Source organism: Lissotriton vulgaris, chromosome 3_1 (genome assembly GCF_964263255.1).
Source record: "Lissotriton vulgaris chromosome 3_1, aLisVul1.2, whole genome shotgun sequence".
NCBI classification, from domain to species: Eukaryota; Metazoa; Chordata; class Amphibia; order Caudata; family Salamandridae; genus Lissotriton; species Lissotriton vulgaris.
In genome coordinates, this window is record NC_141689.1 from 1,223,644,963 (window position 1) to 1,223,669,442 (window position 24,480).

The window sequence follows — 24,480 nt, forward strand, 5'->3', positions numbered from 1 at the left end:
ATGTTATTGTTAAATGTTACTTTCTTAGTAACACTTGTCAAATGACAGACACTACAGTCCCCGCATGGGTGGTGTCCTGTAGGTAGTGTGCTGATAGTTCTTTGTTTTTGGTTCTTGTTTTCTACTTGTGGGCGAGTGTGGACAAGATAATCCTTTAGGTTATTTCCTCTTTTATGACTGAACATGGGTTTTGGTATATCCAGATTTCCACAATTAGGGGTGCGCCAGTGTTTTCTGATGATATTGGTCACCTTGTTAGAGGCAATGTTGTAGGTAGTTATACATATAGGTCTTTTTTCAGAGGTTTCTTTGATGATTTTAGGTTCCAACAATGCCTCTCTGTTATTGTTTGCTGCTCGTTTTTTTGCTTTTGACACCAAGTTTGCTGGGTATTGTCTGTCCAGTAGTTTTTTTGTAAGGTCATTGGCTTGTTGGCTGTAGGCCTCCTTGGTACTACAGTTCCTCCTTAATCTTAGAAACTGACCAAAAGGTAAGTTTTCTTTTAGGTGTCTCGGATGGAAGCTATCAAAAACCAACAGGCAATTTCTTGCAGTAGGTTTAAAATGAGTAGTTGTGCTCAGCAAGTTTCCATCAACCATAATATTTAGATCCAGGAACACCAGTTGTGACCTACTCATGGTGTGTGTGAACTTGAGGAAAGGATCCTGTTGGTTTAGCCATATCAGGAAGTCTTGCGCCTCTATCTCCGTACCTTCCCAGATGAGAAGGACATCATCGATGTACCTTTTCCAAAGACTCACATGTTGTCTGTAGGGATTCGAGTCATTAAGGATTTTCCATTTCTCAAGATGATGGACATATAACCCGGCTACACTCGGCGCGAAAGTACTTCCCATGCTAGTGCCATGGGACTGCCGGAAGAGGGTGTCTTCAAAGCGAAAGAAATTTTCCGTTAGAGCTAAGCGACAACACTCCAGGACGACATGACGTGGTGTTTGATATTCCCATTCTTGTTCAAACAGGACGTCTTCCAGTATCTGCAGGGTTTCGGCGTGGGGTAAGCTTGTATACAAGCTTTCCACGTCCAATCCAATCAGGATGTTCTTGGAGGGGTCAAATGGTAGATTCTTGAGTACTGTGAGGACCGATTTGGTATCCTGTAGGTAGGTTTCTGTAGATTGTATCAGCGGTCTTAGAAAAGCATCGGCATATTTGGATAAGGGTTCCAATATTGATCCTATGCCCGATAATATCGGTCTGCCAGGGGGGTGTGTTATGGATTTATGGATTTTTGGTATTGTGTAAAAGTATGGAACTACCGGATTTTTATTTTCCAAAAAATCTGCCTCTTTTTTCATTAGCCAATTGTTGGCAGTAGACTCTTCAGTCAGACATGCTATCTCCCTTCTGAGGCGATTGGTGGGGTCTTCAGTGATTTTCACATAGTTCCTTTGGTCTGACAAGAGATCCAAACAAACTTCCCTGTAGGTGGTAGTGTTTTGCAACACTATCGCACCCCCTTTGTCCGCTGGTTTTATTGTGATTTCTTTCATGCATGAAAGTTTTTTAAGCGCTTAATTTTCTGCTTTGCTCAGATTATGGAAAACTTTGATCGTTTTTGGGTCAATTTCAGCAATGTCCTTCATTACCGCTTTTTCGAAAGCTAGAACTTCAACCGGAAGGTTTGCATTGAGAGGGGTAAACGTAGATTCATCTCTCGGGCTAGGAGGAACTTGTCCATTGTTGGACAAGTTGTTGGATTCCTAGCATCACGTACAGCTGGCTGGTCAAAACTAAAGTAGTGCATTGTGCTTAACTTTAAAGCAAACTAGACAGCAGCCCTGCCCTGTCACAAACAGAAGTTTTAGAACATACGAGATCTGCTACATCTAACCTCAACATATTGTCACATTTACTCTGGAAAAAGAGAACGTTTGTACCATAAAATGAATAGTCTCGGTCTAATATTTTCGGCGATTCGTTTTCCTGTATAGTATGAACTTCTCACTGCATGCAGCCTTGTTTGAAATAAACTTAGGAATGCTTTTCATCATGTATGTAAGGGTTGTGTCTGGTAAAGATCGACCATTTTTAGAAGTCCCCATGTCAAATTCATTTCTACAAGGCTTCTAACCTCTCTACTCTTGTTTCTTTCCTTTTACTTTTGTAAAATAAAAAAATAAAAAACAGCTTCGTTGACTTTTTAAATCATTTTAATCCTTTAAAAAATAAAGGGAAATGTTGCAGAGAGACATTTTAAAGATCTTTGAGTAAACTATTTCTCTTCTTAAAAAGTTTTGCAGGATCTACACAGTGGCAGAAGTAGCCCAGTAAAAATGGCCAATATGGAGACCTAATGATGAAGGGGTATATCTTCACCTTTCAGTTTGTAGTCTGCCGACTGCACCACTTTAATTCCATCTTTTGGGCTAACTGAGCTGTGACCTCCCTGTTACAGTCACAGACACAACCATCTTGCTGAACTATGGAGGATGCATTACCCATTTCTATTCCAATTTGGTGAAACCAGTGAGAAAGAGGCCATTCCTTAGACCGAAGTGATACCTACGACAGAAAGGGGACAGCCTCTATACATAGAATTTAGCTTAGTATTCTAGGGGTAACATGCAAGTTAAGCTCACCTACCTACAACACACACATTTGTCCAAGGAGATCTGTGACAATAGGTTTTTTTCAAGGCAGACAAGGAGAAACTGTTTGCAACACTGCTTTAAAAGAAGGCAAACATCAAACAAAATATGCACAAAATCACAAGTGTGTCAGCAGCCAAGATGATGTGAGATCACGAAGGTCCCATACCTTCTCAATGGAAACATCAGCATCCTTTTTGGTGTGATTAACTGGTAAACGGCTCTCCTTTGTCACGTCGCGGGAAATGTTTTGTTGCGATTCTGAATGTCCCATTTTAACGCTCTTTACTGGTACATTTTCCATTCCCTTGTTCTGATGCAGTCTCTTTGTGAAGTTTTGTTTCGTCTCTGTGTTTGGTTGTGGCTGTTCTGTGAACTCGATTCTGTATGGGTACAGTTTATTTACAATGTATAGTACTTGGCCTGGTCGAATCTTCATCTCTTGGTCTTTGCCTACATTCACAGCGTCAACACTGGATGGATTAACTCCAACCTACGATACGAAAAACAAGAACTTTAAAAGGAATACACAGTAAGTTTATCAGGGTCCCTACATTTTAATGTTCTCCAGAGAAGGAAAAAGACGGCATCTCCAAGTAAGACTATATATTCATCTCTTATCTGTACACAATGCTTGACGTGACAAGCACTTTGTCCAGCTCCCACAAACATAAGTGGACCATCAGGCCCGATGTCACTTCACGTTTTAATTAAAAAAAAATAAAAACACAACCCAAATGCATAATACTTCTGTTGTGTATTTCTTGAAACCCCATTACATGTACTGAGTGAAATCAGATAGGACCATTAATTCCCATTTCAGGCTCCCTTTTCCGCAGAAGAAAACTTGGGGATATTCTGAGGGAAAAGAGGAATTATATTATCTAGGAAAATTTTCCTTTTTACATGGTCACCCTCACTTTTTGTACATTTGAATGCTGGTTTTTGGACTCAGCACACTGGGACACTGCTACCCAGAGACCAGTGTATGTGTGTGTATATATATATATATATATATATATATATATATATATATATATATATATATATATATATATATATATATATATATATATATATATATATATATATATATATATATATATTCACTGAAAAAACCATAGGTTTCACACCAGTTATAGTTAGGAATTAGCATTTAAAAAACCTATTAAATTCACTGAAAAAACCATAGGTTTCACACCAGTTATAGTTAGCTGGAAATTTTACTGATATAAAACCATTGAAATTCCCACGTTATAGTTAGTCGGACTCACTATAACTTGCGCGTGCAATGCACTGCTGATGACATCACATATTACATCACTCATGACATGGTCAGTGACATCACTCATGACATCACTGATGACACCATCCTTGTGACACAGTGACAGACCTCCTCTCAGTGTAAAGTAACCCTTGAGACACATATTCAAAAATAGAAACTGAAATTTTTAAAAAATGGACATACCTATATCAGTCACAACAAGCACTTCCACTATCTATATACACATCCACTCATTCACCAACAGTTCTATATAGTCACTCATACATATACTCACTCATCATATGAAGAGATACACCTATACATCCTGTTACACACCGACATTCATCCAAAAGTTACTCACACACATATTCACACGTGCAAATAAACTATTGAACAACCATTTATTTGAATATAGAGTTATACACACACTTCCACCTTACTTCTATTGAAAATTACACATATTTATTCTCTTAAACAATCACTTATAGAAACACATACTTATTTAAACAGGAAATCTTACAATCTCTTACTCTCACATATACTCACTTATATACATCAATATTCATATATTCTAGATTAAAACATATGTAGTTACTGATAAAGACACTAGTGAGACAGTCATTCACTCACTAACAAACACATATAGACACTCATCCACCCATACAATCCTGTACATATGCTGTCTTCAAAACACATACAAACAAAGAGTCAGTCACTCATGCATCTATGCGCTAAGTAATACCTCCATCAAACCATATAGACACTCATACTGATACTAATAAAAATATCAAATAACCCATATACATACGCATGTAGCTACTTATCAACACATGTAGCCACTTATACACAAAGTGAAACACTAATATATGTATTTAAATATTTAAAAATAACTCACTAATATTTATTTTTCAGAAAGACACATATTCACTGGATGGTGTCATCAGTGATGTCATGACTGATGTCACTGACCATGTCATGAGTGATGTAATATGTGATGTCATCAGCAGTGCATTGCACGCGCAAGTTATAGTGAGTCCGACTAACTATAACGTGGGAATTTCAATGGTTTTATATCAGTAAAATTTCCAGCTAACTATAACTGGTGTGAAACCTATGGTTTTTTCAGTGAATTTAATAGGTTTTTTAAATGCTAATTCCTAACTATAACCGGTGTGAAACCCATGGTTTTTTCAGTGAATTTCATAGGTTTTTTAAATGCTAATTCCTAACTATAACTGGTGTGAAACCTATGGTTTTTTCAGTGAATTTCAAAGGTTTTTTTAATGCTAATTCCTAACTATAAGTTTCACTTTATAAATAAGACTGTTAGCACTCTAGTTGTTCTTTTTAACACTCTGGTACATTCTGTCATTGGGCTACAGTTGGGCTACATCTAGTTGAATTTTGGGCTACATTTACAATTTTTGATCTCTGGTGGCCATCTTTGGGCTACATTGGACTACTTTGGGCTACATTTGGGCTACATTTTGGCTCTAACATATATTAAGCCCAATGTAGCACAATACATATTTTTCTAAAGTTAATGTTTTTTACAAACCACTTCAGAATAGGGCTACCTGTCCCTACAATTATCCCATTTTTTTATTTTTATTTTTTTGGAGAGCGCTCCCGGAGCGCGCCCCAGGGAGCGCCCCGAAAAGCGTATTTTTAAAAAGCGCCCCGGGGCGCGCTCCGGGTAGCGTCCCGTGAGCGCCAATATCGCAAACGAAAACATGATTGTGGCGTATCGCGTAGCCGCGACCGCGTGATACGCACGGCGTAAGCGCACCCGGAAGTACTCGAGCGAATACGATCGCACAACGTAAACTTCCGACGCGCTTACGCTGCGCGACCCGGGGCGCGCCCCCGGGCGCGCCCCGGGCGCGTAGCGTAAGCGCGTCGGGTCATGTGAGCAGAAAATAACACTTTTCATTGGTTCATAACAGTTTTAGTTTCATAATGATGAAGCCCCTGGTCTTGTGACCTGAAAATAACACTTCTCATTGGTTCAGGACAGTTTTTTTTTCTAAATGATGAAAGACCCCACCTTTTTTCCTTATTCTGACTTTGTCCTTTGACTGAGGAAGACCTGTTTGTTGCTCTCTCTACTTTTTTGCTCCAAATAATGGCTTCAGTAGTAGCATCAGCTGGTGCATCTGCCCCACCACCACCACCACCAAGAGGACCAGCTCCAAATTATATTGGTGGTCAAGAACAGGAGGAGGAGGAAGAGGAAGAGGAGGAGGGGAGAAGAAGATGGCTGCCAGAAGAAAATACACCTTACAAACCCAAACCACACATTGTTTGGCAGTTTTTTTCAATTCCAGAGGGGAAAAAAAAGGTGAATGCGCCCAAGGTGACTTGCCTCATCTGCAATGATGAACTTTCACGGGGCAACCCAAACAAGAAATATTCTTTTGGTAACTATACCATGATTCGGCACATGACAAGAAAGCATCCAAACAACTACTCTCGTGCAGAGTTCCGGGAACTGGCCAGTAACCTCCCCCAGTCATCAAGGACCCCCTCCCAAAGAAACCAACCCACTTCCTCGGAACCAGAAACATCCGAGGTGATGCCTTGCATTCAGCCGAGATTTGCTGATTTTAAAATTACTTGTACTGCTTGTGGCAAGCTTATCTCCTATGGGGAACAAAGTGTTAAGCTCATCGTCCTTGCAGGTGATAATCACAAGTGCCCCAAAAAGAAGTAATTTTTTGGGTTTTTTGTTTTTTTGCTCCAGTTGAGCCAGTTTCAATTCCCTTTTTTTGTTTCTCCCCCTAAAAAATACAAAAAAAATATAAAAACTGTTTTGAAAAGCCAAAAAAAGTTCAAAAAGTTCAAAAAACACAAAAAAAATATAAAACAACAAAAAGAAGAAAAAAAAAAGTTCTTTTTAGAACTACCTCCAATTTCTAAATCAAAACTTCCTTTTTTGAAAACTCTGTCACCTTTTTTCATCATAGTGCGCTCCCCGGGCCGCTCCCCGGTGCGCGCACCGGGCGCTTCCCCCGCGCAAAACGAAAAAAAAAAAATATTTTAAATGCCCCGCGGGGCCCTTTTATAGCCCCCACATCAAACCTAGGGGGTCAAGGGGGGGTCTACCCTGCTCCCTTATGGTCATTTCCCTCTTTGTTTTGCCCACCTCTCGTGTCTCGATCCTACCGAGACACAAGATGGCGGCCGCTCCGGACTGTTTAGAATGTTTACAGACAACTGAGAGCCAATCAGCTTTCTGCGCGCAAGTCGCGTGGCGCGCCTGGAGCGCTCTCCGGTGCGCGCACCGGAGAGCGCCTATAGATATATATATTTTTTTGAACCTAAATTACTCAAAATCCACTGCAGCACATATCTTGAGACATAGCAAAGGCACATCGGGCTACCAGTCCCTACAATTTTGCCAAGTTTGGTGCAAATCCATTCAGCCGTTCGGGCTAAAAGTGAAATCGACCGCCCTATGGAAATTAACATGGGGAAAACGCGTTTTGGGACCCCCCTTTTATCTTGGCCCCCGCTTGACGAATCCTCAGGGAAGGACCGGGGCGCCGCGAGGCCATTTTCAGGAAATTTTCAGGCAGATTCGTCAACCGGTGCCAAAGTTATTCCAAATAGAATTTTGAGATTTAACATTGAAAAAAATCCTAACTATAACTACCTACTGGCGACCGCCAGTAGGTAATATATATATATATATATATATATATATATATATATATATATATATATATATATATATATATATATATATATATATATATATATATATAATATCAGGTACACTACATGGTGAACAACTTATCCTAGGCACTAACTATGCCCCCGCCTTTAGCTTGGAACCTAGTCGAGCACTTGACGACACTGTGGACAGAGATCGCCTCGGGTCTAACGATCATGGGGGGGGGGGGGGGGGGGGGAGACTGGAATGATATGATATGCCTCCATAATGATAGATGCGCAGCGTAGGGTGGCTGGTGGGAATACAGGAGTCGAGGCTACAGTCACTGGTTCAAGGGATGGGATGGGTAGACACTTGGAGGCGACTCCACCCCACAGATCAAGAATTCACATATTTCTCCAGTGTTCATGAGTCATTCTCCCGCATTGACTACATTTTCCTGTCTGCAACACACCTCCACAGGCTTGAGACAGCAGATATTCTGCCTAGGGGCCTCTGAGACCATTCCCTCGTGTTACAGAGGCTGCAACTAAACCATATGCGCTTCGCACTCCGATGGCGGCTCTCGTCATGGCACCTGCAGGATGAGCATTATAGACTTCATATGCAGACATTCATCTCAGACTACTTCTCTTATAATACTGGTATGGAAGAATCCCCGGAAACCCTATGTGAAGCTCTAAAACCAACTCTTAGGGGCATAGATATTGCATACTGCACAGCACAGCGTAAATAGCGCCGCAAGAAGCTGATACAGACGGAGGCCCAAAATATAGACCTAGAGTGCAGGAGTAGAGAGGAGTGCAGTGCGCCGACAACTGCTTTACACACACGCACAACAACTATATGCAAGGGAACTGTTAAGATGAGGCTAAGGTGGAGTGGCTAGCTACTCGCAGTAGGATATATCAGTGGGTTGGCAAGTCTAGTGCCCTGCTCCATCGCCTTTGCCAGCAGATGATTCGTCCCTTATCCATTAAGGGTATTCATGGCCCCACCTGTGAGATCCTCACTGACACAGCACAAATTGCGGCAGGCTTCGCCGATTACTTAACAGACCATTATGCTCCCAGGGAGACCCTCCCAGCTGCTACCATTTACCAATTTCTGGATGATTTGCCTCCGCGGGCCCTGGGCAACTAGGTACGAGAGGAACTAGATGTTCCGCTGACGATTGAGGAGCTTCAGAGTCCCCTATCTGACATGCGCTTGAGCAAAGCACCAGGCCCGAATGGCTTCATGTGCGAATTCCACAAAAAGTACCAATCTTTACTGACAGCCCCCTATTTAGCTGCCCTCGACACCGCTGTAGATAAAAGGTGCCTTCCGCAGGATTGGTGACACACTGAAATAGTGGTCTTTTTAAAGCCGGGCCAACCCCTTGAACTCCAAGCCTCATATCGCCCAATATCTCTTCTCATTGTAGCAGCTAAATTCCTGGCCAAGGTTATCGGCAACCGCATTGTACCACACATTACAGACCTAAACACACCCTGATCAAGCTGGCATTATGCCAGGCCGTGCCCCAAGACACAATTTCTGCCTTGCACATAATGCCATCGCGTCAGTAGATCGTCTAGAGGGACCGGCAGCGCTCCTCCTTGGAGACATGGACAAGGCCTTAGATTCGCTTAGCTGGGCATACCTCTTCGTACTCTTGAGTTGACTAAACTTTGGCCCCCACCTTCACACTTATATCCACCTTCTCTATACCGCCATTACCACGTCTGTTCGCGCAGCAGATTCGACTTTGCAGACCTTCGTTATTGGACATGGTACCCCCTCGGATGTCCCCTCTCTTCCTACCTCTTCGCTCTGACTATGGAGCTGCTTGCTACCTGGGTGAGGATAGACGCACAGGTTCATGACTCTGAGTGGTCATGTGAGGTCTCGGACTGCGTAGTGCTACATGCGGACGATATCCTGTTTTTTCTTACACACCCTAACAGAACGGGTCCAAGACTACTTAGGATTGTGTAGGTTTCCAGCGAGACCTCTGGTCTTTATATAAACACTCGTAAGTCCTATTTATGGCCACTGCTAGGTGTATTTCAATTCGCGAGAGGACGCGTGAGGTGACGGTGGCCCAGGACGGGTTTAAATATCTTGGGGTGTTTTTGTCGGCCTCCCAGCCCACCTCCTGGGGTAAAAACTTGGCCCCACTATGGGTACAGATCAAGGACCAGGTGCACTCCTGGTCACACTTACCGCTTTCCTTGTTCAGCAGATCTGCCATATTCATGATGGTCTCCTTGCCTCGCCTTCTTTATCCGCTCCAAAATCACCCCTATCCAATACTGCCCACCTGGTTTCGGCAAATGAATGCAATTCTTGGCCATTTCCTCTGGGGTGGGAGCTCAGCCCGGGTGGCTTTGAGAACTTGTTTTCAGGCTACATTCTGTGGAGGCATGGCAACACTTGACATCCAGGCATACCATGCAGCCTTGCACCTCCTTATCCTAAATAATTGGTGGCATGAGGACAGACAAGATCCCGCGTGCGCAGTCGAACGCTGGTTGATGGACACCATGACACTCCACACGGTCCTATATTCGAGCCCAACGCTAAAAATGTTGCCGCCATCGACTAGGACAGTGTTCGTGACTTGGAAGAAATCACTGCATTGGATTGGGTGGTGGGGCAAACTGATGAAAGAGACTCCCTTCTGGCATAACGGCCTTCTGCCCCAGCTATCAATACTGTCTGGCTTTGGGGGCAGGGAGACCATCGGCATAGATACGGTCAGAGATGTTCTTCATGCCCAAACTCTAAAGTCCTTCCAGGAGCTTCAAAAAGAATATAACACGTCTCACTCGCAGTTTTATAAATACCTCCAATTCCGCCATGCCCTTTCCCCATACATCACACACCTCGCAGACATACCTGAATTCAATCCTATTGAGGCTAAAGTCTTCATGGGGGAACTGGGTGACCACATGTGCACCAAGATCTACTAAAAACTTGTGACTAATAGCCCCATCACATCTGACGTAACCCGCAAAGCCAAGCAAAAAGACCTCAGCCCCCTGGACGACGAGGACTGGGCGGAGGCGCTGGAGTCCCCACACGGTGTGGCTATCGCAGCACGCCTACAACTCATACCATTTAAATACCTTGATAGGGTTTACTTCACTAGACACAGGCTCTGGCAGGCTGGGCTGATTGACTCCCTTCTTTGCTTGCGCTGCAAAATCACAGATGGCATTCTCATACATACCGGTTGGCAAAGTGCAGCGCTCTCCAAGTTTTGGCAGGGGGTAGTCCCATGCCTTTCAGAGGTTTTGAGATGGTACATTCCATATTCGCCACGGCTGGTCATGCTCCATATCACCAATGGTATTGGGGGTAACATCTACAAATGCAAATTACTGCTCCTTGGCCTTGCGTTGGGGAAACGCAATATCGCCAGAGCATGGAAAGACACATCCCCACCACTAGTTGGGGCGTGGAAGAGGGGACTTGATTTATGTATGGGGCTAGAGATACCAATATTTAAAGCGAGGGGGTGGCCCCAGAAACAACCCAAGATTTGGAAAAGGTGGGCGGACTATCGGGGATTATTTTTAGAACCTGTTCCTGCTGTATCAACATTGGGGAATTGGTGTGAAGACAGGATGATGAGCGATAATTTGAGATATAACTATACTGTCATTACATTTGGGTGACTGAGAACTACATGTGTGCCCCGGTAGTTACATATGGGGCAAAGATATGGGGCTCAGTAAAAACACACAAGTATTCAACTAGAAGAAAATCGTTTTGTAGGAAAATTCTGGGTGCTCCAATCTCTACCTCGGAGTATATCGGCCATAAGGAACTAAACTTGAACTTTGTATGTGATTTTATAGAGACAAGACCAACGCTATTCTGGCTTGCGATCTGGAGGAATGAATCAGCCACTTTGACACAAGAAATTATAAGTGACTGTCTTAACTGTGAAAAGGGAATGGCCATCCCAGGCTCCTTGGAGTTTATAATAGTTTATGCAGGGTGAATAAAGGTCACCTTTTTTCGGACCCCTCCAGAATTGAACCTAAGGATAAGAATGAGGTAAAACATGCACTATACGCACTTTATAACTCAGAGAGGATAACAAGGGAACGTAATAAATCATCAGTTGTGGATTATATGAGTAATGAGTTGTATGGACACCCACTCCCACTTTATCTCACTCTATCAATGACCAACTGGGAAAGATCACTCCTGTTCCGCTTAAGGGCTGGAACTATCAGATTTTTATTATGTTTCCCCCTGGGTTACCACTCAAAATCACATTACGAGCCTTGTCCTTGTGATGGAGTGAGCACACAAAATGACTTACATTTTTTCTTCTTTTGTAAATTTTATTTAAAATATAATAAATGGTTTTTATCCTTATATTTTAAGAAACGCAGACCCCTCTCCTTAGGGCAATCCTATTTGATGTTACTTTCCTTGGATACTAATGAACTGGTTTTTCGCACTAGCACTTTTTTGAGACTTATCACTCGTGTATGCAAAATGATGGAAAATCCTTGAACATCTCTTATAAATTTGCTGCTATAATAATCTGTTGTCCAAATTCTGAATTTTAAAAATGTATCGTAAAATGTAAATGTGATCTTTTGTAAATGTTGACATCAATACTGCTACCATGTACTTTGCATCACTGGAAATCATGGTTATACCAGGGCTGTTACAGCTGTTGACAATAAAAAAGAAAATTGTGAAAAAAAATGCCATCCTTTCTGCTTCTAAATGTTGCCATGTAGTAGTAGTAGTAGTAAACAATACATTGTTAATATCAGCGACAATAATAATCTGTTGTTTATTACTATCACTGAAAACACACTTATCTTTATGGAGCTTTGCACTAAGTTTTAACTACGTTACATCGCAACCTCCTTCAGTTTCGAGCTTTGCATGAACAAACAATGTAGAAGGTGGATCAAAAGCAGACCACTCCACGCGCAACCTCTTGTCCACAGAGCTCCCTTGGGCTCACATCGCCATTCTTCTCAGCTAAATAGCAGAAATTGGATGCATAAGTTTGTTATTGGCACATAAAATCATGGATCCACTTTACCTGTGTGTACCTTGGAACGTGTAGGTTAAATGAGGACAACTGCAACAGAAGCATTACCTCACTGAGCTATATTACATGAAATAAAAACCTGTGACCTACACATTCCATGTAATTCTCTGCAACAGACACATACATCATTCGAACTAGCTATTTATCCAATCAAGTCTGTTGCCTAAGATTACACACAGGTCTTTCAAGCAACCCTGGCCATGTACCAGAGCCATACCTGCAACACATCTCTGCATCGGGAGCATGAATCATGAATTGAATTCTATTTGCCATCCAATGAGTAAAACCGCACGGGTCTGTGGGGTGAGTGTTTGTGCAAATAATCCACTGAAGGATTGTCAGTGAACAGTCCCTTGTGGAATGCTCAGCTTCACTCCATCACCTTTCCGCTGAAACATCTCAAGTCTCAATGTATGGGATGCCGCCTTGAGTGCTTTCCACTTCCGGTACTGGATAGGTCAACTAGTTATTTTATGCAAAGAAAATGCTACATTGAGATGCCCGCGCTTTCAGAGACCGCTTGCTTAATTTAACAACGTTATGGGCAGAATTTGACATACTTTCCTTAGAATTTGATTTAGGAAACTTTAAAAGAAGGAGATTGTAACTCAAGACAAGGAGAGAAGATGGGTTACTGACAGAACAGTCTAAAGGCTCCGGTCACACTCTCCTCTGCCTCTTCCCTTGGTCTCTAAGCATTGTGAATAAGAGGAGAGGTGAAACGCCTGCGCAACGCTTCAAATATATTTAAAATAAGCACTGTTAAAGTCAACACGAGCAGTGAGGACACTCACAGAAGAATGATCCCTGCTCAGCGCAGCTCCGGTTTGGCTGTAAATTAAAGGGGCTGCATGGAAAGCAGGTGGTGCGCTGAAGCCACGATTTAAAGGTGCAAGCACTTCTAAGATGTGCTCGATGTAAATAACAATTAATTGGGCGCTGCAATAAGTGCTCAGGCCCAAAAAAGCATAAATTAAAAGAACATGACCGTGTGCCACAACAAACGCTTGAGGGAAGTGCTTGATTACAGGGAATGTACGGCAGCCGTGAATCAGGTGCCCTGCTCAGTGAGGAGTGGTCGGTCTGAATGATTATTTTTTTTCCAAAGACACAAAGTACAATGGCACAAGTGAAAGAGGGCAAGTCTTGTGGCTATACTCCATGGGAGTCAGTCGAGAAAAGTGGGACAAGCAGAAACCTATCCACTTTGAAGCAACATTTTTTTTTTTTTAAATCTTTATTGACATGAAGGCATAAATTACATACACAATATCGCAATCAGGATTCATCATCGTTTTCTGTACAGTCATGTTCCAGTAGAGCAGTATATTAACGTACAATCTAGCATATATTAAGTGTAGTCCCAACAGTAATCTGGATGGTTGATACCAGTTGTCTTTAGCACAGCAGTTGGAGCATAACGTGTTTGTCTCACATTATATACGGTATATCCCTCTAACCTTCAAATCATGTTCATTAATTTGCAAAGGACGATTAAATGGAAATAAAAGAAAAGAAAACCCAACTATTTGTCATCACATTCTAGTATGTCTCATATACACATCATCAATCCTTAGCCACCCAGAACAATTACAATTTGGTTCATGATTAACCCCTTGCGTGCTGATGACAGAACGGTTCCGTCATCAGCTACGGGTGAGCTGTGCTGATGACGGAACCGTTCCGTCATGACTCCGCCCGCGCAAGGCGGAGTCAGCACAGGCGGAAAATACGCCCCGCACGCAAGGGGTTAAGCTACAGTCATGCTACAGCCCCGTGCACGAAGAAACCAAGCTCCCACCTCCTTACTCATCCTCCCCTTCGGAGTCTAGATCTTCGTTTTCTGGCAAGGGTTCACAAATTTCCCCCCTATAAGTATTCCAAGGTGCCCAGATTTTGTTCCATTTCCAGGGGCAGGCCCTAAGCACATACACCGCCCTTTCCGTCACCATCAACAAGTCCATATTTCTGGTCCATCTACCCGCCGTAGGTAGTTCCGGAACACCCCACTTTTGCGCAATGTCCCTCTTGGCTACTGTAATGACTAGTGTGACCCACAGCAGGCCATATCTGTCCAGATCATTGGGGTCCCAAATGTTCAACAGGCATTTGCGGGGTTCAGGCAGGATAGAGATCTTAAGGGCTTGGGATACAGTGCGCATAATTTGCTTCCAGAATTCTTGTATTTGCGGGCAATCCCATAGAGTGTGGAATAGATTCCCCTCCTCCCCGCAACCCCTAAGGCAGAAGGGGTGTGGTGCCCTTTGTATCTTGTGAAGTAGTGTTCTAGTATAGTAAGTGCGGTGGAGAATTTTGAGTTGCATTAATCTGAATTTTGCCGAAATGCCTACTTCGCTTGGCGAGGCAAGCGCTTCATTCCACTCCGATTCATCTACCTCTCCTATTTCCCCCACCCATTTCTCTTTAAGTTTTAATGTGGGGTCTGCCAAGTTGTTAACCAGCTTTTTGTATGTGAGAGAGGTCGCACTTTGTGGCATAAAGTCCGTCAGCATCCTATCCTCTAGTGGTGAGGATTCTGGTAGTTCAGTATCTGGTGGGATTGCTTGGAGTAGTGCGTGACGTATCTGCACGTATCTGAACGTCTCTGTGGGGCCTAAACCGTATTGTTGTTGGAGTTGTGCAAACGCAATCACTGTGCCTTTTTCCCACATGTCCCCTATCGTGGAGATTCCTATGTGGTCCCACTGTGTGAACCCTTTACATGATCTGAGATTACCCAATGATTTCGTATCCCACAGTGGCGTCAATTTGGTGAGTTTCCCTGTCCAGCCCAACCGTGTTTGTGCTATATGCCACAATGCCGCTGTTTACTGTGTCGGGCCAACTAGTTTTCTAACTTGGGATTTGTTATATAGAACGGAGAGCATGCCGTCTGTCCCCAGTTGAGCCCAATCCGCTTTGTATGCTGGGTCCTCTCGTGGGGTGTGGATCCACTGATTGATTATCTTAAGTTGGGCCGCACAGTAGTATAATTGGACGTTGGGTAGTGCAATCCCTCCCTCAAACCAACTTTTCACCAGTTTGTCATGCGCTATACGTGCCAGGCCATTATTCCAGAGTAGGCTGGAGACCAGCGTCACAACTTGTTTGAAATAGCGCTGTGCAACCAAATAAGGGGTATTTTCCAGCACATAGAGAAATCTAGGGAGTGCCATCATTTTATACAGAGCCGCCCGTCCGAGGAGGGTCAGGGGCAAGGTCGCCCAGTGCTTAACGTCTGCACGTAGGCGATCCATAGGTGGCTTTAAATTTGCGTCAAAGAAGTCAGTGGCATTATTCGTGATGAAAATACCCAAGTACTTAAAGGAGGTTGTCGGTAAAGCCAAGGGGCAGTCTTCCCGTAACAATGGTTTCAGGCCTCTGAGCACGTACACTACCGACTTAGACCAGTTCAGGGTGTAACCCGATGATTTCCCGTGTGTGTTACAGAGATGCAACAGGGCAGGGATCCCGTTGTTGGGGTCAATCATGTAAATGAGCATATCGTCAGCATATAGGGAGATCTTATCTTCCCACCCCTCTTCCCACGTGATACCGCGAAATAGTGGCGTTGTTCTAATCAGGATTCCCAGCGGTTCAAGCACCAGGGCAAAGAGCAGGGGAGACAATGGGCACCCCTGTCTAGTCCCCCATTACAGTGGGAACGATGCTGAAATGTGTCCATTTGCCACTACCTGCGCCACCGGTGATGTGTATAGTATTCGCACCCATGCAATATATTTCGTTCCAAAGCCCATACGCGTAAGTACTGCAAAAAGATATTCCCATTCTACTAAATCGAATGCCATTTTGGCGTCAAGGGAAAGGATCACCGCCTGTTCAGCAAGAAGGTGCGCTCGTGCCAACACCCCATGGACCCTCCTGAGATTCAGTGCCGTACTCCTGTGGGGCATGAAGCCCGACTGGTCAGGGTGTATCAGTGTGTGTAGGTGTTTTGTCAGACGGCTGGCCAGGATCTTTGCCAGGATTTTAGCTTCCACGTTAAGCAACGATATGGGGCGGTAGGAGGTACATGCAGTCGGTGGTTTATCCGGCTTAGGTATAGCCACAATAGTGGCTGTGCGCTGGTCAAGCGGTAGTGCCGCCTTTTCCAGGCTTTCGGTATACATATTTAGCAACGGTTTACTTAGTATAGGAGCCATTGCTTTATACCACTCTACAGGTAGTCCGTTGGGGCCCAGTGCCTTACCGGACTGTAAAGTTTGTATCGCCAATTGGATTTCATCTTCTGTCAGGTCAATCTCTAGTTCTTGCTGTGCCTCCTGTGTGAGTCTGGGGATGGTAATGTTTTCAAGTGAAGTTATCGCCGTCTGTGCAGTGACGTCCTGTTCTGGGGTGTATATCTCCTGAAAGTGACGTGCCAGGGTGCGCACTATTTGCTCAGGGTGTGTCTGCAGTTGACAGTCATGTGTGTAAAGTCTTTGTATACCTCTGTTACTGCCCCCTCTCCTGTCCAGCCATGCCAGCATTTTCCCAGCCTTATCGCCCACATCATATATTCTATGTAATGTGTTTGCCAGATAGCCCTTGACGGTCGTTTTGCGATGGTCTTGGTATTGTTGTTGACGGAGTTGTAGTAAGTGCGTTGACTCCGGTGTGGGATTTGACATGTGTGTGACGTTTGCATTGTGAAGTGCTAGTTCCAGTCCAGGGAGTTCACGTCTGGAATCCCGTTTGTGCCCCGTTATCGCTGCTATCGCTTCACCTCTGAGGACCGTTTTGTAAGCTTCCCAAAGTACCGAGGGCGAGGACACCGTCCCATTATTTACATTGAAGTATTGCGTGGTTGCTAATTTGAGTTTCTTCCTGATCTTAGGGATTTTTAAATAGTTGGGGTATATTGGGTATATTCTAGCACATTTCCTCTCTTTGGTGGTGAGTAATAGAGATACTGGGGAATGGTCGGACACACCTCTAGGTAGGATATCTATTTTATCTGCCGAACCCAGTCCTACCCCCAAAAACAAAAAATAGTCTATTCGTGAAAGGCTATTGTGCACTGCGGAGTAATATGAGTAATGGGTCGCCGCTGGGTTCAACTGGCGCCATACGTCCGTAAGGCCCATTGCCTCCATAAAACCAGGGAGCGTGCAGATCCCCTCGGGAGGTCTCTCATGGAAAAGGTGTCTAGCACGGGGTCTACTATTGTATTGAAGTCCCCCCCAATGATTGTATCACCCTCTGGGAGGTCTACGAGAAATGTACCAAGTGCCGGTAACGCCGTAGAGTGGAGTGCCGGGGGATGTACACGGAGACCACATTCAGAGGCCTCCCTTCCCATTGGCCATGTAATGCAGCAAAACGACCCTGATCGTCCGTCTTGCGGCAGTCCACCAAGAAAGATGATGTTTTTTTATGAGTATCCCAGTCCCCCTGGAGCCTGTTGTAAATTCTGTATGTACCGCCATTACATACCCTCGTCTGTTAAGTCCTTTACATGTAGACCCAGCGAGGTGTGTCTCTTGGATCATCACTAAGTCAGGTCCCTGGCGTTTAATGGCCTGCAAGACCAGACCCCTTTTAATTTTATCCCCTAAGCCTCTAACATTCCAGGTAAGCATGCGCAGGGGGGGCACGTCAGCCGTCGCAGGGGTGCCCTCAACGGGTGCAGCGTTTAACTGTTGGGCCATTGGTTCGTGTAATCAGTGTCGCAAGTGATCGGTGGCCGTCATCAACACAGATGCGGCGCCGAGCGTTAGTGTGCCAGGATCGTGTGGCTTGTGGCGTGGTAGCATACCATAAAACAGATGTGATAACCAATAACAATAACATTAACATTCGAACTTCCCCTCCATCCCCCCTCCCTGCTCCCTTGCTCCACGGACCGTTTCCCGCCCGCATCCCCAACTTGGCAGAGAGCTTCATCCCATTCCCAACTGTCTTTCTTGCTCGTGGGGTTGGTGAGTCCCCTACAGGCACCAGCTATTGCCCACCCTACTCGGCTTAACCAGCTCCAGGTTCCCTCATGTCGCACGTGCTTTGTCTCTCAGGGAGTCTGTATCTAAATCAGGGCCGACTGCCCAGAGTCAACCGGGTCCCGCTCCAGATCGGATTCCACTCCCGCTGTATCCTCGTGATGTGAAGGATGGCTGGTCGGCTCGTCTGTGGGCTTGCCGTTACGATGGTTTGCCCGATCTCTGTGTGGACGTTGGCGTTGTCCCGCCTGTCTCCAACCATCAAGCCAGTCTCGTACCACTTCAGGCTTGTCAAAGAACCACGCCTTTCCATCGGCCACAATCCGCAATTTGGCAGGGAACAGCATCGAATACTGTAGGCCTCTGTCTCGCAGCGCCGTTTTAACCTCCGTAAAGGACTTCCGGCGCCTGGCCACCTCCGCTGTGTAATCCGGAAAGAAGGCCAGAGTTGAATTTTGGAGCTTGACTGGTGGTGAAACTCTTGCCGCCTGCAGGATTGCATCCCCGTCTCTGAAATTAAAAAGTCTAGCCAGTACAGGCTGCGGCGTTGCTCCTGGTTTGGGCGTTCCACCTGGCACCCGGTGCGCCCTCTCAATGGAGAAGAAGTGTGACAGGCCTTTAGGTTGCAGTTTATTTTTTATGAGGTTCTCGATGTAGAGGTCCATTGCTCCTTTCCCTTCCGTTTCCGGCAGGCCAAGTATGCGTATGTTATTTCTGCGGGAACGCCCTTCCTGGTCGTCCAGTTTTTCTTGTAACATTTTGGTGACTTTTTCCATGCGTTCCATCGCTATTTGCAGTTCTGAAGTGTCTTCAATAAGCGATTTTGTAACCACCTTGACCTGTGACACCCGTTCGGTCATCTTCTGAAAGTCCGCCCGCAGCAGGGTAACTTCTGAGGAAATGGAACCCACTGTTTGCACCACTGAGAGAGTCTTCATAATGTCTTCCAATGTCACCTTTTTGGTACCTTCCATGTCTGTGGTAGCACCTGTGGAGTTTCGCCCTCTGACTTGGGAGTGTCCGTGTTGGCTATAGGCAAATTTATCCAGTTTTGCCTGCGTCGAAGTGCTTCTGGTCACTTTGCCCGCCATAGCTCGAGATGGTGTAGCATCGTGTCTCGCTGTCCCGTGATTTGAGGCGTCGGCCAGGCGGTGTCAATGTCCGTTTCGAGTCCCCTCCAGCCCAGCACACAGGCGCCCCACGATTGCAGCGTTTGGATTCCATTCAGTGTCCAACCGGCGAGTTATCTGCCGGGGCTTCTCTTGTTACCTCGTTCCTGGGTGTGGCCGATGCCGCCAATGTCACTTCAGACACCCTACTTCATGGGGTGCTCCGCGGTGCAGGGATCCAGGGGTTCCGGACCGTGTTTCCGGCAGCCCTGAGAATAGTCTTGTTTGCCACTACCACGGCGAGAAGGAGTCCGCACTCCCGGCGTGTCCGTTCTTCTCCCATTCTACTCGCGCCGACCAGGCCTCAGCTCCAATATGGCATCCGATGGGGACCCGAGGAGCCGCCCACCGTGTGGAAACTTTCACTGTTCAGTTACTGCCGTGGTGTCTCTGCGGTTTCTCGCCCTCCCGGGCAGCCGCTCCCGTCAACTTAAGTCTCGACGACCCCCCAGAGGCTCTCACCATTAGTGCTCATGTTGAAGAGCCTCTCGTCGCGTCCCTTTCTGGGGGGGGGGGGGGGCGGCAATAGCCACAGAGTTCAATCCGGGCAGGTCGCACTTCCACCGGGGCTCGAGAAGTACGCTAGGCCGATGTCGCCAGGCAGCCGTAGGCCCTATTGCGCAATTGCCAGATGGTACAGTTCCCGGCACTCGATTTTCGTCGGAGTTGGATCAGGTGGTGCTGCTTCGGTTCCTGAGCTGGTACCGCCACTTCGGGCAGGCGGTGTGACGGATTAGATTATCGGATTTTATGAAATGCCGTTATGCCACGAGGAGCTCCCGCTTCACGCTGCCGCCATGCTTGGCCGCTAGCCACGCCCCTTTTTTATTTTTTTATTTAATTTTGTACAAGAAAATGAACAATCTCCATTGATATTTGGCTTATATATATCATACATCACGGTAGTCACATAAATTGCATTATAGCTTGACAGAGTACAGTATATCATTGGACGTTAATCCCTTACCATCCCTCCCACAGTCAGTCCCCTTTATCTAGGTCATCTTTCAATTCCACCCTGGCGGCGTTCACGGGCTGTTTTCAGGGGTTGAGTCAATTTGCAGAGGTTCACATATATTCCCCCTGAATTTGTTCTACTTTCCCCAGATTCTGGACCATTTCTTAGGGCATCCTGTATGGGTGTACACCGCCCTTTCAGCCACCATTGCGACGTCCATGTCCCCTCCCCATTGCTGGTATGTGGGGAGCACTCCAGAACTCCAGTTCCTGGCAATGTTTCTTTTTGCAATTGTCATCCCAAGCGTGGCCCAGATTTGCATTGCCAAGTTTAAATCTGTGGGGTCCCAAGCGTTCAGGAGGCATCTCTTGGGATACAGCAGAACCTCCGCCCCACCCACCTCTGAGATCACATTCATCACTCGTTCCCAGTAGGATTGTATATATGTGCAGTCCCATATTATGTGGTAACATGTTCCCGTGAGTCCACAGTTCCTCAGGCATAAGGAGTCATGTGCGTGCCCCAGCTTATGTAGTGTAGTGTGCGAATAATATATGCGGTGAAGCACCTTGAATTGTATTAGTTTGAGTTTAGAAGGGATCGCTGCTTCTTGGGCCGGTGCTAGCGCGTCCTGCCATTCTGAGTCTTCCATGTCTCCTAAGTCCGCCTGCCACCGTTCCCTCAGTGTCATCGTGGGGTCTGGTTGGTTGTTCACTAACTTACAATACGTCTGGCAAATGGCCTTTTTTCCATATGATCGGTGAGAGGTCTGTCTTCCAGGGGCGGCGCCTCTGCTAGTTGGATGTCTGGGGGGATAACGCTTTTGAAAGGGTGTCTGATTTGTATATAGCGGTAGAGTTCCGTCTCTGCCATTCCGTACGTGTCTCGCAGTTTTGCGAAGGGCAGGACCTCCCCTTTTATCCATAGATCTCCTATTTTGGTAATACCAATGAGGTCCCATTTCTTGAATAACTTGGTGTTGGCTAAGGTGCCTAAGCGACGGGTCTCCCAGAGGGGGGTGGCCTGTGTCAGCACTCCCTCCCATCCCAACGCTCTTTGCGCTGTACGTCATATTTTAACTGAGTGAGCAGTCGGTCCTGTGAGTGTGTTTTGTCTCTTATTGGTGTAAAGGGCTTTCATCAGGTGATCAGTGGGCAAGATGTATCTATCTAGTCTGAATGCCGGTTCCTCCTGTGGGGAGTGTAACCACTGATTTATCACCACTACCTGCGAAGCCCGTAGTATAACTTCACGTTAGGAAATGCAATTCCCCCATCATACCAGCCACGGACCAGTTTCTGTTGCGCTATACGTGCCGGTTTCCCATCCCACAACAGTGTGGAGACTTCAGCTTCAATTGCTTTAAAATAAGAGGGGGGGACAGGAATGGGGTATTTTGAAGGGCAAATAAAAACCGGGGCAGGGCCATCATCTTGAAGAGTGCTGCCCTCCCCAGCAATGACAACGGGGGGGACCTCCAATGTTTGACATCAGCACGAAGCTTTGTTAGTGGCTGCATTAAGTTTTCTTCCACAAATAGTGTCGCCTGTGATGTAGCGTAGATTCCCAAATAGCTAAACCCTCTAGTCGCAATTTGCAGCTCACATCCCTGTGGGAGCTTGGGCGTGGGACCATGCACAACATAAAGTAGTGATTTTGTACAGTTCATAGTATACCCTGAGACCCTCCCGTATGCAGTACAGATATCCAATAAGCATACCAACGATCGTGCCGGGGACGTCAAATATATTAACATGTCATCCGCATATAGCAAAATTCGGTCTTCCCAGTCTGCCTCCCATCTCATCCCCTGTATCGACCCGTCCTGTCTTATCCAGGCAGCAAGGGGTTCCGGTATTAACGCCAAGAGGAGTGGTGACAGCGGGCAGCCCTGCCTCGTGCCCCTTCCTAATGCAAACGCTTGTGAGATACGGCCATTTGCTACCACTTGGGCTAAGGGCGCTGTGTATAATAATTTAAGCCATTCACAGTATTTCGGGTCAAACCCCATCTTTTGGAGTACTGCAAACAGAAACGGCCATTCCACGAGGTTGAACGCCAGTGTGGCGTCTAATGAGAGGATAGCAGCGTCTTCTTGGATCGTTGACCTCCGGGCCAATACTCCGTGAAGTTGAGGGAGGTATTGCGCCCAGGCATAAACCCCGACTGGTCTGGGTGGATTAGTGTCTTAAGGTGTGGCTGCAAACGGAGTGCTAATGCTTTGGCTAGAATCTTGGCTTCTGCATTTATCAGGTATATTGGGCGGTAGGATGAGCTATTTAGTGTGGGCTTACCTGGTTTGTGTATTACTACAATTGTGGCCAGTCTTTGATCTTTTGGTAGCGTCCCCTTTTCCAAACTCTCATTATACATATTTAGCAAGTGGGGCAGGGTCGCTCTCGACACTTTTTTGTATAGTTCAACCGGCAGGCCATTAGGCCCCATTGCTTTCCCTGTGTGAAGCGCCGATAGAGCCACCCCCAATTCCTCAGTGTTAAATGGTGCTTCTAATTCCAACATTGCTTCCTGGGTTAGTGTAGGCATTGTAATGTCTCAGATAAACTGTACGTTTTCCTCTACTGTGGCTGTGGCTCTCGGCATATATACCTTTTCGTAATGTGTGGCCAACCCTTCCGCTATTGTTGTGGGTCTGTCGTGGTAGTGTCGTCCTCTAACGTCAGTTGTGCAATCCATCTGCTCGCCCTCTCTTTCCTTTCTAACCACACGAGCAATCTGCCAGTCTTATCTCCTAATTCGTACAGCCTATGCAGGGTAGCTGAGTGTCTGGATTTCGAGTCTTCCCAAGCGTATGTTGTATATTCCTGACCTGCTAATGTCAGGGCTTGTGCTGTAGTGTCATTAGTGTTTGCAGCGTGCGCTATCCCCACCCTCTGCACTCCCTCTTCCAGGGTATCTAGGTGTTGTCTTTGTTCCCTTTTGTGGCTGGTAATAATAGACATAGCTGGGCCGCGAATCACCGTTTTGTATGCCTCCCATAAAATGCCTGGTGATTCCACTGAATGTTCATTCTCTGTAAAATATTGTCCAGTGGCTTTCACAAGTGCTTTACCAATCTTAGGGACCTTTAGATAACCTGGGAAGAGCGGGAAAATTCGTTTTCTGCCAGGGACCTGTGCTGTATATTTAAATTGTATTGGGAGTGCTCTGACATGCCCCTTGGTAAGTGCGATATATCAATTATCCTTTCCGGGGTTACTGTTAGGGTCAAGATATAATCGATCCGTGAGACACTGTTGTGCACCCCGGAGTGAAAGGTGTATTGTTGCTCGGTGGGGTGTCTCACCCGCCACCCGTCAGTCAGTCCCATCGTATCTATAAACTCCCTCAGAGCCTGATCTGGTCTAGCAAACTCTCTGGGCGGATTGCGGTCCATGGTGGTGTCTATTACTGTATTAAAGTCTCCATCCATGATCAGCTCTCCCTCTGGAAGGTCCAGCAGGAATTTCCCAAGATCTTGGAAAGCTGCATGATGGAGTGTGGGGGGGATATATACTGAGACCACATTATACATTTTCCCTTCCCACTGACACGACATTGCTGCAAAGCGTCCCCGATCATCCGTCCAGGTCCCTTTTAGTATCAAGGGCGAGCTTTTATGAACCAATATGCCCACTCCCCGGAACCAGAGGTGATTTCTGAATGAACCACCATTTTGAACCACCATTTTGAACCCCCAGCGGTCTAACGCCTTACAGGCCGTCCCCACCAGATGTGACTCTTGAATTAGAGCCACAGTAGGGCCCTTACGTTTTAAATACTGGAGAACCAGC

General features: G+C 45.8%; 1 protein-coding gene across 3 annotated transcripts in view; it reads right to left on the minus strand.

Moving 5' to 3' along the window:
- APTX (aprataxin) overlaps positions 1 to 24,480 on the minus strand; it is a 216,008-nt gene that overhangs the window by 56,659 nt on the left and 134,869 nt on the right. For all 3 annotated transcript variants that reach the window (XM_086961687.1, XM_086961688.1, XM_086961690.1), the window contains one exon: positions 2,782 to 3,105. In XM_086961687.1, coding sequence (XP_086817813.1) covers positions 2,782 to 3,105 — 324 coding nt within the window. The remainder of the gene's footprint in view (positions 1 to 2,781; positions 3,106 to 24,480) is intronic.